The sequence below is a fragment of the Dendropsophus ebraccatus genome, chromosome 10 (assembly GCF_027789765.1).
Source record: "Dendropsophus ebraccatus isolate aDenEbr1 chromosome 10, aDenEbr1.pat, whole genome shotgun sequence".
Lineage (NCBI taxonomy): Eukaryota > Metazoa > Chordata > Amphibia > Anura > Hylidae > Dendropsophus > Dendropsophus ebraccatus.
Window position 1 is genome coordinate 56,388,765 of NC_091463.1, and position 17,074 is coordinate 56,405,838.

The window sequence follows — 17,074 nt, forward strand, 5'->3', positions numbered from 1 at the left end:
AGGATTAAGAGTGTTGTCTCAGTACAGCCTTTTGGAATTTAATTTTTTGGAAAATAACTGAGGTGGCATTAGTACAATCTGTAAAACCTTCATGGTACTGACACCCCAAGCAGTCTAGCCTTTCGGTCCTTTCCTTCAAGATGAACCCTCCAAACATAACTTACTAACATATCTAAGTTTGCTTATTCTACTTCATTGGACTTTTTGTGACGGACAAGGCACTACCAAAAAATCATGACTATGATAAAGATGAATAATTTGAGGGCTCAACCCAAAATGGCATGGATAAATCCAGAAACTAAAAACTCTAAAGAAGACATGTCATATGAAAGGGTGGCATTTCTAAAAAAATAAGTAAGATAAATTATTCCATCAAGTGAAAAATGCATACTATATTGGTACAAAGAACTACAAGTGAGAGACACAGATTAAAATCACAGACCTCTACTGGCACTAGTATAAATGGCAACAAATAATGATGATAAGAAATTATATGTAGCAAAAAAGTAGCAATGTAGGTGAGGTGAAGACAAGTCCAAGGGTAAAAGACAGTTAATCAAGAAACCAAAACTAGAATTCATATCACCAAGTATAGGGGTCCATGTCAGAGTCCACCAAACCCCACACGTTCCGTCTCTGACACGAAACTTTCTCAAGAAACCAAAACTAGAATTGATATCACCAAGTATAGGGGTCCATGTCAGAGTCCACCAAACCCCACACGTTCCGTCTCTGACACGAAACTTTCTCAAGAAACCAAAACTAGAATTGATATCACCAAGTATAGGGGTCCATGTCAGAGTCCACCAAACCCCACACGTTCCGTCTCTGACACAAGACTTTCTCAAGAAAGTCACAGAACGCGTGGGGTTTGGTGGACCCAGACATGGACCCCTATACTTGGTGATATCAATTCTAGTTTTGGTTTCTTGATTTACTTTCTGTTACCCTTGGACTTGTGTTTATCTCACCTACATTGCTACTTTTTTGCTATACATAATTTCTTATCATTATTTGTTACCATTTATACTAGTTACAGTAGGGTGTATCAAAGGTGTCCCACCATAGGTGAGGAGATCAAATGTTGTGCTTACAGTTTAAAATTATTCTATAAATAGAACGAAAAAAGAAACTGTAATACATGGCTAAGTCCTCGTGTCAAGCGGCGTGTGCGCGCAGTAACTTAAACTTTAAATTATCGCGCGCACATGCCGTTTGACAAGTGGACTCCAGAGCTTGCATGCCGCGCGGGGCACACAATCAGGAATGGAGGACTTTCACCAGGACGCCTCCTGATCTATCTATCTTTGCAAACAATGCTCCCAACACCTATTTGTCCAGTGTTCAACATACAGATCCCATATTTTTGGATTTTTCTGGACTACAAACAAACAGTACGCCACACTGTCTATTGCCTACTGTATACGTCTCATCCAGACGCCAGGCGACACTGACGCCATACTGGAGTAATGACTATCTAGACACCAATACTGTATCAAGCTACTACGAGTGGACATACTAGCACTTTACTTACCCAGTGTAGGGTCATACTCCCCCAGTGGGGACGCCCACTCCTAGGGGACCTAGTGGTCAAGTAATAAGTCACTACTTTAGCTACCCCTTGTCCCGATTTGGGACTCGTTTTTTGTTTTCTGATTATTTATTTAGATCTACCACCTCACTTTTGAAGTGGCAATACACTCTTTCCTGTATATATCTAATAAAACTAAGGGGGACATTTATTAAGTCCGGCGTTTTTTACGCCAGACTTATAAATGTCCCCGCATCTCCGGCACTACGGATATTTATGTAGAGGCGGACTGCCTCTACATAAATCCCGTGCGCCCTGGTGCGCACCGCCGAAAACCTACGCCAGCTGAGGACTGGAGTAGGTTTTCGGCGTATCTTTTTGCGGAACGGATGGTGAATCACGCGGACTCTGAGTCCGCGCCCTCCGTTTCGCCCCCTTCACACCCCCTCCCCGCCCCCTGGCGTACCCGTCGGAAAGTGACGATTTGCGAATATTTTATTTGCGCAAATCAGTAATTTCTGCCGAAAACCCCGGAACCGCACGATGATACATGTCCCCCTAAGTCTTTATTCACTTCGTCGTGTATTACAGTTCTGTTTATATAGTTACAGTAGGGGGTCTTTGTATTATATTCATGTCGATCATACACGGTACCTTGTTTGTTTTGAGTATTTTAAGTGATTTTAATCTGTGTGTCTCACTTGTAGTCCTTTGTACCAATAAAGTATACATTTTTCACTTGATGAAATAATTTATCTTTATTTATTTAGAAGTGCCACACTTTCATATGACATGTCTTTTTTAGAGATTTTGTATTCTACTTCATTGACTAAAACCTTTCCTCTTTTCTGTTAAAGAATGGCGAGAAAACATTCAACCTTTGACAAAATATGGATATACTCCCATATATACTCAGTGATCCAACATCTAGAATTTGCAATGCTAATGATTCTAGTGATTTCTTCTATTTATTAAACTTGACACTGACATTACAAGCCTGGGCTAACCACAGTCTATTCTTTCTAGTCTAATCCCCCCTCCGTATGGAGATGCCCCCCTAATTCCCTTATTGTTTCCAGACCCTTCTTGTTACCTTTTTTTGTACTTTACACTTCACAATCACTTTGTTCTTACGTGACAAAACAATTTTTCTGTGTCGACAATTCCACCGACACCCATCGGTTTTCAGATGTTAGTCTAGATGGCGGGCAGACGTTCCTGATGTATTAACCACCACCAGTGGCTATGTGATTGCACATTCATGTTTCATTTGTTCTTGTCTTTAATAAAGCATATAAAATAGGTTGAGCAACAGAAAACGCTTTATTGGGATGTTAGAGGTTAAAAGAATAGTCTCTGCTTTAAGCATTATGCTAATGATGGAAGAGAAGCTGCAATACCAGTCAAATCCTATGGGCAAGGGTGGTAGTCTTTCTGCAAAACCTTTTTAGTCTCACATAACCATAATCTTAAAGCACAGCTTTAACTCCTAGAATACACAGTGGAATATACCAGAAAGGAAAACTGACTCAAACACACTGCTGTTCCAAATATTGTGAAAGTGAAGAAATGCTCATGATTTAGATTAACCATTATAAATGTCATATATTGTACTCAAAATTATGATAACCTAGTTAACCACATATTATAAAAACAAAAACATAAAGTAGTCTTGTCAACACCAGGTTATTGAAGTAAAGTTTGGCATTAAAGAAGTCTGGCCTGCAGAATTTTTTTTTAAACTGCAGAACACGAGGGAAACATAATAAACTATATCAACTTACCTCTTCCCGTGCCTCTCCAGCATTGGATCGCCACTCCAGGACCCCCGCCGGGATTCGGGATTTCCAGCAGAGCTGACATTGCAACCCAGCTGATTAACTGCCCGCTCAGCTAGTCAGTAACTGGAGCGGGACACCGATCCAGTCACTGATTGGCTGAGCGGCCAGTCCATCAGCTGGGACAGGCATTTCCCCCCCCTGAGTTGCGATGACCTCCCGGCAGGCGTCCTGGGGTCAGTCAAGTGATGCATCTCTGGCACGGAGTGAGGTAAGCAGTGCTTGCTTGTTATTTTCTCCTCTACTGACTGTCAGATTTTGGGATTGGCTGGACTTTTCCTTTTAATTCTCAGATGATATACATACTGTATAAATGCATACACCCACACACTCTAAACAGTAATATTAGACATGATGTCAGTAATTGCTTATATAGGAGAGAGATGTAGTACAAGGAAATCTAGTGGTGTATGAAGACTTATTTTAAGGCTATGCTTCATGGGAAAGAAGTATGTAGAAAAAGTAGAAATTAGTTCTCCCCCAGAAGGAAGAATGTTTGCTGAATGTAAACATTTTTGTTTTAATGCAGATGTTAAGAACCCTTTACACACTCAGCTGAACCCACCATGTCATCACAGTCACAATGTGTGAACACCGCTCTATAGCTATGCACATGATCTCCTCCAGTCTTGTTACATAGTCAGATATGGTACTGTGATACTTTTCACAGTGGGAGGAAACAAAAGTTCCTTATGGAGGTCAAGGAATGTCTTAACAGATGTTAACGTTTTTATTTTCTACAATCCATAAAATAGTACCTAAAAGCTGTAATAGTTATTGTAATTGCCTGAAATATGTGACAGCAGAGGTTTCCGCTTGCCCCTGCTCCAACCTACATCCAGCCAATCCAAACAGCAGGCTTTACAGTAAAACGACTCTTCATTCACGGGCCGGCCTAAAAATAGGAAATAATGTAGGACTTAAACCTTGCTGCATACCAGTTAGCACTAAAACAATAAATAATGATTCCTGTTTTAACCGGCTAGGTGCACATTAGCTACCTTCAGGATAGGTCACCAGCATAGTTGCCAACATTTGAAAACTTTTGGACACTTTAGTGTTGACAACAAATGGTGTGGCTTATTGTGGGTGTGGTCTGTGTTGAGGTGTGGCCTATTATGGGTGTGGTTTGATGGGTGTGGCTTGTCACTAGTGTTTGCCCCCCCCACACACAGAATTTTACAGTCAGAACAACACAAAAGGAGCATTAAACATCCCAGTATCCGGTCCCTAGTATATTACACACCCCACTATCAGGTCTCCAGCATATTACACACCCCACTATTAGACCCCCAGCATATTACACACTATCGGGTCTCCAGCATATTACACACCCCACTATTAGACCCCCAGCATATTACACACTATCGGGTCTCCAGCATATTACACACCCCACTATCAGACCCCCAGCATATTAACACCTTAAGGACAGAGCCTGAAATGGCTGGGCCAATTGTCATTTTTCTACCTACCGGGCCATGTGAGAGCTTGTTTTTTTCAGGAGCAGGTGTACTTTGTAAAAGCATCTTTTAATCCGACATAAAATGAATGACTGAACCCCCAAAATATCATTTATGGGGTGAATTTAAGTAAAAAAAAAATGTGATTCCTCAAATTTTGGGAGGGCATCCGTGTTTTACCATTTTTTTTAGCAGTAAAACTTTTTTAATTAATTAATTCACTGTGTAGCAGTGGTGACCTGTAATTGCAGCTTAGCTCCTGCTTAAGGCTGGGTTCACACTGCATTTTTGCAATCCGTTTTTTTTTCTCATCCGTTTTTTGCAAAAAACTGATGCATTTGTGTGCATCCATTTTTCCATTGACTTCCATTGTAAAAAAAAAAAAAAACGGATACGTTGTTTTTGACGGACACAAACGGACACTACTTTTGCGTCCTTTAAAAAAGATGATCCATTTTCATCTGTTTTTTTCTTACAATGGAAGTCAATGGAAAAACGGATCAAAACTGATGCAAACAAATGAATCAGTTTTTTTCATCCGTTTTTTTTCAAAAAATGAATGAAAAAAAACTGATTGCAAGAACACAGTGTGAACCTAGCCTATATATATATACACACAGTATAATATATATATATATATATATATATATATATATATATATATATATATATATATACACAGTATAATATATATATATATATATATATATATATATATATATATACACTGTATAATATATATATATATATATATATATATATATATATATATATATATATATACAGTATAATATATAATATACACACACAGTATAATATATAATATACACACATAGTATAATATATATTTAGACAAAGGAGCGGAAATTACCTGGGGGCTGTAGATCCAGATGATGGAGAGAGCAATACATATAAATATTGCACAGGTAAAATTAGATTATTAAGGCCATTCAAAAGTATACAGTATGATTATGTTACACAATGAGGCACCTAGGAGTAACATATTGCACCTGCTTTATTTCTTTTTATGCTTGGAGAAGATATCGGGTTTGTAGTAAAATTGTTCTCGAAACTAATATGGTATTATCATTTTGTCCCCAGCCAACAAAAAGAAAGAGAAGGAACGCCCAGAGATCTCCCTCCCTTCAGACTTTGAGCACACCATCCATGTTGGCTTTGATGCTGTGACGGGAGAATTCACTGTGAGTACCGTTGATATACATGCTGTCAGTCCAAGAGAGCCATAGAGACATACACTTATAGCGCTATCTTCAGCTGGAGTCCAGGGGAGGAATATACAATGCAATGTAGCATTCTCCATAAAGTGCAAAAATAATGTAGCTGTTGAGGAAGGTGACAGGTTTATGGCAAGCAGTAGACCCAGTAAAGGATTTATCATGTGGATTTAGCGGCTTTTGCTCTTCTCACAGATTATTGCTCCCATATGAAAATGTTGTCCTCCATTTTATGAGCCATTATGCGTATAGCCTGTTGAGCTTGGAGAAGAACAAAAAAAAAAAAAAAAAAAACACAAGTAAAAACATTGGAAAAAGGATTCCAGACTCATTCATTGATTATTTTAGCTGAGTTTGTATTATATTTCTCAACAAAAATTATTATTATCTCTGAATAAAAAAGATCAGTGTTATGTAGCGGCATATAATGTAGTACTTATCCTGTATTGTCTTTAATCTTGCAGCTCTCCTGCCTTGTGAATACTTGCCTTATAAGAAAGAAGGAATTGTTTCTTTAACGAAAGACCGTACGAAAGTCTATAATGGCATATGTAATGCTGTATATGGCTATATAAGTAGAGGGCACAGTTACATACAGTCATTACAATATATGGGAGCTGTCAGTATAGCATCTTATATTTGATTATTGTTTATATGCTACTCCATAGAACTACTAGAGTAGACCAGATTTTTATGGCCCATGTAAAACTGCAGCAAAATTTAAAGGAGATACAGACTTACACAGATGTAGCACAGTCTAATCCTATGAACAAGAAAGTGTTTTTTTGCAGCTTGTAACTCTGTGCCCATGCACAGATCAAAAATCATTGGTACTTTTACTTCCTTATTTGTTACTAAAAATTTAGTTTCCAGTGTTGGAAAATTAATATGCAGGTTTTTATAGCGATAGAACTTAAAAGGGAACCAATCAGCACGATTATCCTGTATTTCCCTCCAGCATCGTATAAAGCTACTGTGGAGCTTGCGGCACGTGTCGGCCGCAGCAGTAGTTTTAATAGGGAGAAAAAGTACTTTTATTCTGCCGAGCGAAGCCAGGAGAGGGGAGCCGCCCATGACTAGTCACTGTTCTGTCTTTTGGTACGCATTCCAGGGATTATTGACAGGCAGACAGGCCACTAATGGGTCTCTCTGCCTGCAGAGTAGCAGACTGAAAGGCAGAGAGCGGTGACTAGTAACAGCCGGCTCCCCACCCAGATGACTAGTTGCCGTCACTATCCTAGTCTTGTGCGGTAGAATAAAATTTTTCTTTTCTCCTTACTAAAGCTATGGCTGCAGCCGTGGCCGGTATGTGCCGTGAGCTGCACAGTAGCTATATACGGTGCTGGAGGGAACTAGATCAGGACAATCCTGCTAATTGGTTTCCTTTTAAGAGAACCTGTAACCATTAAAATGCTATCTAATCTACCGACATGTTGCAGAGTCGGACGAGTTGAGCAGATTAATGTATATATTTGTAGGGTTTCCTTATAACTTGTCATGTATTAAATGCACAATCTATGATCCTTCCATGCTTAGGAGTACAGGTTGCTTCCTTCAATCCAGAATAAACATGATTTCTTTAAAGAATTCCGGTCACTTCAAATAACTTTTGACATATCATCAGACAAAGTTATTGATCACAGCGAGTCTCACTGCTGAGACCCACTCTGATCAGGAGATATATCTGTATATGGATCAGACCGCGATCCACTTCTCGACTGGCCACTTATTCCACTTAATTTAATTCCACATAAGGCTGGGTTCACGCTATGGGTTCATTCGTTTTTTTAATCCGTTTTTGCAAAAAACTGAAGCATTTGTGTGCTTTTTAGAGATGAGCGAACCTGGAGCATGCTCGAGTCCATCCGAACCCGATTGTTCGGCATTTGATTAGCGGTGGCTGCTGAAGTTGGATAAAGCCCTAAGGCTATGTGGAAAACATGGATATAGTCATTGGCTGTATCCATGTTTTCCAGACAACCTTAGAGCTTTATCCAACTTCAGCAGCCCCAGCTAATCAAATATCGAACGTTCGGGTTCTGATGAACTCGAGCATGCTCGAGGTTTTCTCATCTCTAGTGCTTTTTGATCCGTTTTTCCCTTGATTGTTTAAAATGCATTTGTTTTTTTATTAACGTACACAATGGAAGTCAATGGAAAAAATTTAGTTTGAACCCAGCCTTAGTCTATCAGAAAATGAGCAGTAAGCTGTATCTTCTGATCAGAGCGGGTCTCAGCCGTGATCAGCTGTGATCCAAATTTTTTACATGTCTGACGTGTCAAAAGTTATTTGTAGTGACAGTGCCCATTTAAGTCAGAATAAACATGCATCATTAAAGGGGTTGGCCACTTAATAGTAAAATTGTTCAGTATATTGTATCAGTGAATGTACTCACAGCCCCTACTGACAGAAGCCTCCTGTGTACCTCATAGAGCTAAACTCTGATTCCTCTCCTCCAGGCTGTGCTGCATGGCTCTGTGGTGATTCTCTCCATAAGATGGCCGACATGGAGGATTAGGTGACCATACCCCGCCTCCAAGTGTCCAACACTGAGCCTGTGTTTGCCTATGGTAGACACTGGGCGGGGCATGGTCAGATGCTCATCCATCTTATAGACAGAATCACCACAGAGCAGGACAGCACAGCCCAGAGGAGGGGAGCCTAATTGTAGCTTTATGAGGCAAACAGGGGGGCTGCTGTCAGTAAGTGAATACAGTTACTAATACTGTACACTAAGCAGATTTACTATAAAGTGGCCAACCCCTTTAAGTGATACTGAATGTTTTTTCACACATAAAAATATATGTATACAGCGGTGCCTTGGATTACGAGCATAATTTTGTTCAGGGACCGTGCTTGTAACTCTTAAACCAAAGCAAATTTTCCCATAGGGAATCATTGATATGCAGACGGTTCCACACCCCAAAAATAATGATTTTTTAAAATTCTTAATAACATGTAAATCAAATGAAACAAACATTTACAAACAGCTGAATATGTGATAGTTTAAGTTACTGTACTGTATAGCAATCAGCATGGGGTGTATAATGTATAGTAAGTGCAAAAAACAGGAAAAACTGCAGCAGTTTGTAGATACAGGATGGAGCTGCAGATCCCCATAATGAGTAGTACAACAGGCTAGAATAGAGAAGCAGGGCTGCTGTCTGAGGTCTGTGTGGTCACATGACAGCAATGGGAAAGGGGTGTGTGTTTCGCATGGACCAATCAGGAAGTGAGAATCACAGAGTTGTGCAGGAGGACAGTGACAGAAACTTTTCTATACAGCAGTGTATATAGCTAAGTGTAAGTGCAGGCACATTATAGCAGCAGTGTGTAAAGCTGAGTGTGATTGCAGGCACATTATAGCAGCTGTGTGTATAGCTGAGTGTGAGTGCAGGCACATTATAGAAGCAGTGTGTATAGATTAGTGTAAGTGCAGGCAGATAATAGCAGGAATGGAGAGGATGGGAAACACAAGGGCTGACAGAGACTGCAGGAAAGAATGAGCAGGGCAGATATGGGCACAGTATAGCAGCACGCTCTGTCCGGGGAGAGAGGTTACAGCTATGAAGAGATTACCTCCACAGCCTGTCCCCTGATGCATGCCCCAGCCTGAAGTTGATCTGCTATGATTTGGAAGGTGAGGAAGACTTCCTGGGTCAGCGTACAGGGCTGTAAAGCCCGCTATGCAGACTATGGCCCTCCCTGACTTTCACTTCCACCCAGTACAGGGAGCTCTTAAACCAAAGCAATGCTCTTAAACCAAGTTACAATTTTGAAAAACTGTGAGCTCTTCTTGCAAAACGCTCTAAATCCAAGTTACTCTTAAACCAAGGTACCACTGTATATCTATTTGCACAGCTTTTCCTGCTCTATAACACAATATCGAGTACCAAGCACATTAACAACATTTTTAGGTGTAGGAATTATTTTCTACATGGAAAAGCAGAGGTAAGGAAGTCAGAAAAGTGAGTTTTACCACCTTTATGATAAGATTAATAGCTTTGTTTTGCCTTCCTCTGGATTAACACAGACATTAAGCCACCAGGTGGGGCTTGAAGGACATTTAGTATCTTTTTGATAATTGCAGTGAAAGTATTGTATGTAACGCTACTTTATGAGACTACAGCTACTTTAAAGGGTTCTTTCTGTGATTGTACATATTAAAGCAAAATCAGTTTATCAGATCGAAATATTCCTTTAAGTGTATTTATCAGATTCTTATGCCTCTAAGCTAGAGTTCAGATGTTGAACAATGGCCTGGAACGAACTTAAGTGACTTTAGCCTGTACTTCTGGCCCTTTATACTTATTTGACGCATCCAGGGTCTCATAACAGTGGCCATTACCTGAGCCTACAGAGTCACATCACAACCTAATACAAACCATATATACGTGACAAACTGTATATAGCTTGAGACCTAGCATCTTATAAAATAAACCATACCCAGAGAACAAAGTAACATGCATTGTATTAGGAGTGTGACTCATACACATGTCCACATAAACGTACTGCATCACCAAGCAATGCTGCCAGTAAATATGTATGCATCATTCTGTACAGCGTATATAGCTGCTATTTAAAATGCAAATCTAGCTTTACTCCATTGCCTTTCTCTGCAATCCACCAACAGAAAATTGCTGGCAAGTAATATGCAGACGTCAAGGATTTAAAAAAAAAAATGTCAGCAAATTGTAGCTTTTTGAAGCTGTAATAGTATTTCTATCGGCTAGAATACAAAAGGCCCCTTTAAGTTATATTTTTATGTACCGTCATACACAATATTATTTGATGGAAGGAGCCAGGGAAAGTGCACACATCAGCAGGACTGATAACTGTAAGAATGCGCTCCCAAACTTTCACCAGACTTGTGGTTGATGGCTAAGTACTGACTGTACTTTACATAGTTGTATGACTTTCAACTCATGACCAAAAAATGGATTTTACAGAGGAGAAATACCTGGTGTTCATCAATCACACTATATTCAATATAGTCACTTTTTAGGCTCTGTACTGGGTCAACCATACACCAGACATAAAAAGTGCATTTTTTAAATTGTGTTGATCCAGAAAAAGGCAAATCAAAATCTCATAAGACAACCCCTTGTTGTAAAGAAGTCAGCTCAGGGGTCAGCTTATTATTGAGGGTCTTGCTTCTGCTAGATAAAAATACACACCATCCAGCTCCCCCTGATGCCACTTTGTGCACATTGATGGACCTCCAGTCCTCAGCAAAGACATGGAGTTTCACTCAGAAATAAGTTTAAGGTCCACAAGCAAACATTAAAATCACCACATAGACATACAGTAGCAATCATTAAAATCAATGAAGGGCAAAAGTTTTCAGAATGTTAGACACTTGGCTCTTGGCTCTGACAAATAGGGCATTTTAGTCTTGTGCTGGTTGGAAAAAAGAGACTAAACATACATAGTCTGGCCTGGACTTCCTGTGTTTAGACTCTTTCATATCTACTGCTGATTTAGGATTTGAAAGTTATAACAACAGGCACACTTTAAGGCAGGGATGGGGAACCTTTGGCCCTCCCATCTATTGCAAAACTACAATTCCCATCGTGACTGGACATTGTCTGTCCAGGCATGATTGGAATTGTAGTTTTGTAACAGCTGGAGGGCCTAAAGTTCCCCATCCCTACTATAAGGGGTTATATCCTATCCACAGGATGGGGGTAACAAGCTGATTATTGGGGGTACGACTGCAGGAACACTCTGCGCTTAAGAGTTTGTGGGTGGTTTTATTTTGCGGTAGCCCTCCCATATGAGCATATATATTTAGACATAGCTGTTGGAGCACTTATTAAGCCAGCCCACTGGACTCCTAAGCATGGAAACCACAAAATGTCCTATCACTCTGCCCTGTTCCTCCTGGTAATAGAAAACGTTTTAAGTATTCACAAGATATTCTGTAGGTTGTGTCTGTATATTTACCAGCACCTACTTTTTGCTGCTGGTGCACTGTCTGGTGTAATACTGTAATAAAAAGCATAGTCAAATACATAGAAGAATAGCATGTAGATGTGTTTATAAGTAGATATAGTAAAGCATTGAACATACAAAGAATACCGTTCTGTTAACTACTATATATGTGGTATATATTTGTATAGGTGAAGTACTTTGTGTACTCACAATGCGCAAATCTGCTGAGGTGACCATACAAAAATGTAGCTTCTCTTTGTGGCCTGTACTTGGTAAATGATGTAAAAGTAAGTGATAGCAGTAATGTTACTAGTAATAGTGTTACATAAAGTGGTTAAATGACGAAAAACTTTTTACCACCTATCCACAGAATTATACCCTGCTGCTCCAATACTTTCTATAAGGCTGAAGGAAATAGCCAACTACTGTACTCTGCTGTTTTCAGTCAGTCCCATAGACAATGCATGCGTCCTGCCATGTTATCCGTGATCACCAGATACTGTCTGCTGGGCCCCTAGAGCTCTTATGTTTATAACTAATCCTATGGATAGGTAATAAATGTTTTTGTAGGATAACTGCTTTTGAAGGCAATATCCGCCATCAGTATTCTCCGGTTACTGATCTTGCAGTCTTACTTTCTTATATTTGTCCCACATTTTGTTAGCCTACTTGAGCATATGTTAGAATGTGATAGGGAACATAAGGGAGCATGACTGCAGCATCTGACTACTTAAGGTATGTTAGTAGTCTGTTACCATAGAAACAAAACACTAGAAAACTTTTAATCAAGACTCTTTGCATGATGTCTTCATTTTTATTTACATTGAAACAAAATCGCTTAGCACTCAGTTATTTAGATAGTGAATTTATTGCCAATAGTTAACAATCGGAATCTTAGCACAGATCATACTGTGCACCAGACCGCTATTGAATTCAACCCCCTAGGACTCACATAGGTAGTGGCCTCAGTAATCTTATGGGCTTGGTGCATTCCTTTAACTATTGCCTAGGTCCCCAATGGTCTGTTCAGCGGAAGACAACAGGTGCATCTTATGTGAATCTGAATGTGAGAGGCCCTGGGGCAGGTTACTTGTACAGTTTTACTTTATTGACCACTTTGTCCTTCTCTTTTACTTTTTATCTTTCTGGAAAGTTTGGAAGTGCCATTGGGATTTCTAACACTGTATGATTATTTTTCCTCTGATAATAACTTACACTAGTTCCCATAACAGCTGTGTGCTCCTTTTGGTGACATGTACTTCATAAACGCCCCCTGTAATCCCTTTGTTATCACCTCACCTTGGCTGCGCTCTGTGTTTGCTACTAGATTAATATAGAGCCACAATTGGAAAAACTGCATGGGCTCCTGAGTTGGACTTTTTTTTAAGCTTTACATGACACGACTGACCATTGCATGCCGACACACCTCTCCGCTTCTACTAACTACTCTTCCAGTTTCATTTGGAGCAGAGAAGCTGTTCCACGTTTTGCTGACAATGTTACGACGCATGTCCCCGGAGTTTTAGTTTTTGGAAAATGAGCTTTAGAATATTGGGATTATCAGATATCAGCACTACATCTATGAAATAAAACACTAGACAAGATTCTGAATAATATAGAACAGCCAACCTGTACAGATTATAACTCACTGCAATGAATACAACAACACATAAAAAGATTGGTTTGCATGGAAACGTATACATGGCGAATACCAAGGTGTAGTAGTCAAAAAAAACAACTAAAAGCTAGGTCAACCCAATGTCCACGATAGCGTGAATAATCCAACCAGTCTCATACAAGTGTGTACTGCTCTAACCATCAGTGAGACAGAAAACTGACTAAAAAGAGCAGGAGTGTGAGAGATGCACCATTTTTTTTTTCATTTGTAACATACACAACTGAAGATTTGCACCCAACAAAAAATGACATACAGGAAACATTAAAGGGGTATTCCGGGAAAAATAAACTTTTCCCCTATGCACAGGATAGGGGTAAAGTAGGAGATTGCAGAGGGTCCGACCCCTAAACCCCCACCGACTCTGTTATGAATAGAGCCCCAGGTTGGCACACGACCGGCGGCTCCATTTATTCCTATGGAGCAATGGAAAAAGCTGTGTATGCCGGAAGAGCACTGTTTTCGGCTTTTTCCGTCACTCCATTGGACAATGGGGTCGGTAAGGTCCGATACGGAGATCACCGGAGGGTTCAGGGGTCAGACCCCCCCCCCCCGCAATCTCCTACTGTGGATAGAGGAAAAGTTAATTTTTCCCAGACTACCCCTTCAAGGTTAAAACATTCATGTTGTAGCATTTCATCAACTTTTCAGCATCTTTATATTAATCTAAGATAACATAAAATGGCAGAAATAGTTTATTGGCATGAATGGATCTAGCTTTCCCTAAGCCTGATCTAGAACCATAAGGAAGATTGATTATTCTAAAGCTAAAGACAACTAAACCTGTTTTCCAAAATCTGTCCTCCTGCAACCTGCACTACACCCTGCCCCTTTGGAGACTTCATAGTGTACACCTTCCTTTTTCATGTGGGATCTTGTTCCACATACCATGGACCCTCCCCCCCCCCCCCCTTCTCCCCTCCACATCATCGGGTCATTTCCTTTCCTACCCTCTAAGTTCTCCCCATCCTATTTTAACTTTTCTTTTTCTTTCTTTATTTACGTCCATTGCAGCCAGATCTCTGTGGTTCACAGATGGGCTCAGGGAAACTCGCAGAGGTGCGTCACAGGCCCCAAAAGAAGCTTGCATCAAAAAGTGCTTCTTTGAGATGTCCTAGCGTTTGCAGCTGCAAGTTCATGCGTGTGCTGTAGATATGTTGCTTGGATCATCCTTTTGTCATTCAATCCCAAACTCCAGGGGCCCATGTCACTCATTCCAAATCTGTTTTATACAACGTTAATATTCTGCACAGATTGTATGTCTAGATTGGGGTGGCACCAAAGAAAACAAAATCTGCCCGGTATGAATATTCCTCACAATCCACTTTATCAGTTTGTGTAAATACCCATAAAAACCACAGGATGATAAAAGTGCATTTAGTATTATGTTTAATGAAGACCCAAGTGTAAAACATTGCATATTAAGTACAATGACGCTATTTTCAGCTAATTAATAAACCTATATTAGTAAATAAAGTTTTTTTTTTTTTTACTATTTGTTGTTATTTTATGCATTTCTTTTGTTTGTGACACAAACTGCTCTGTTTTCATCACCCCACTTCCTGCCAAGTTGTACATTCTATAATCATCTGCTGTACACTCTTGCTTTGAATTCAGCCATTTCCTCCCCATCATATGGGAGGTACCTGTATGTGTACTTGGTGGTGGTATAGCCAAGAAAGTGTACTGAGAGGGAGCTAGCAGAATTCCCAACTAGAATGTACAACAGAAGAAAGAATTACAGTATTTAAACTAAACAGGAAGCTGGCCAATGAAGACAGTGGAGCATACAGTTTGCATCAAAAACAGAAGGAAAAGAGACCACAAAAAGGTAGTAAAATAATTCTACTTATATATAATAATTTGTGAGTTAAACATAGGTTTAATCTTTTTATCAGATTTTTTGTACTATTTACATTGTAAAAAAAATATTATTATTATTATTATTATTATTTGTTTTTCTTAATTTAAAAAAGCAATGTATTTTGTGTATTTAATAAGTAATGTATTCTGGTTTAGGCTGTCCTATCTCAGGGTAACACAAAATAGTGACAGAGAAGCTGAACAGAATGATGTATCACTTACATTGTTGTGTTGATTCAGAGATATGTTCCTTACTGATTCCGTGCTGATTCAGAGATATGTTCCTGAATTACATGGATAATAAGTAGTCTTCTCCATCATATGCATGAGCCCAGTAGTACTGGATATTCATGAGAAGCAGAAAACTCCGCCCACCAGCTGCTGATTGGCAGTTATCTATCCATGCTGTCAACTGTCAATGAGCAGCGGGAGTGCAGGGGGGAAGGGTCTGACAAGAATTCTATTCTCCTGATTAGGAGAACAATTGAACAGAATGATATAAGTAATACACTGATCTGTTCAGCATTTGTATCACTAATTTATGCTGCCCTCATTTAGGACAGCACAAACCTAGTGCCAGATTCCCTTTACAGACTTTCCTAAATACAGCGTCTGTCCAGAAGCTTGAGTTACACCTTCTTTACACATTAGGAAAATCTATCCGAATTTCTTATTGGGAAATCCGGATAGATTTCCTGACCCATAGAGTTCTATTGGGGAAGGATGCCCTTCAGGATTTTTCCTGAAGGGTGTCCATGCTGTAAAATGGGCCCAGAAATTATAAGACCCTATGAGGGCATCTAGAATTCCAGACAGCTGTGGATGCACATACGGAAACTGTCTGGAATTCTGGATGCACTGTCTGCCAGACCGGGTCAGCGCCAGCACCTGGGCAAGTGCCACTGGGTGCTGATGTTGGCCAGGAACACATACAGTTGAATGCAGCACTGTGTTTTACAGGGCCAAGAGCCATTGGGTCTCACTCTTCTGGCCGGAGGCAACATTATGCCTCCGGCCAGAAGAGGTTGCTCTCCCCCCAAGCTTGCGGTGCACAAGTGATGTCACCAGAAGACTGAGAGAGAAGCTGGATGGGAGCACTGCTGCAGCCTGCACCAGGTGAGTATAGCTTTTTTTTTTATCTCCCCTGTTTTTATGGTTAGGAAACACTGATGACTTCCTCAAGCCTCCTGAAAGGCTTCCTAACCACAGGTGTGTGAAGGGGAAAAGTGGCAGGAATAATGGTGCGTTTACACAGACAGATTTATCTGACAGATTTTTTAAGCCAAAGCCAGGAATGGATTTGAAAAGAGAAGAAAGCTCAGTCTTTCCTTTATGACATGTTCTCTGTTTATAGTCTGTCCCTGGCTTTTTGTTCTGATCCACTTAATAGGGTAGAAAAAGAAGAGACTCCTCCTCATGTCAGAAGCTTGTGGTGGGAAATATCAATGTTATCAGGGCCATATCATCACAATGACATTTATCAGCTTCAAGTGAATAAAGACAATCTCCTAGAGGATTTCCACTCGCAGTGTACAGC

General features: G+C 40.0%; 1 protein-coding gene across 3 annotated transcripts in view; it reads left to right on the top strand.

The window, feature by feature from the left end:
- The window catches only part of PAK3 (p21 (RAC1) activated kinase 3), a 142,822-nt gene that overhangs the window by 93,352 nt on the left and 32,396 nt on the right, over window positions 1-17,074 (top strand). For all 3 annotated transcript variants that reach the window (XM_069942708.1, XM_069942709.1, XM_069942707.1), the window contains exon 3: window positions 5,931-6,031. In XM_069942708.1, the coding sequence (XP_069798809.1) occupies window positions 5,931-6,031 (101 nt within the window). The remainder of the gene's footprint in view (window positions 1-5,930; window positions 6,032-17,074) is intronic.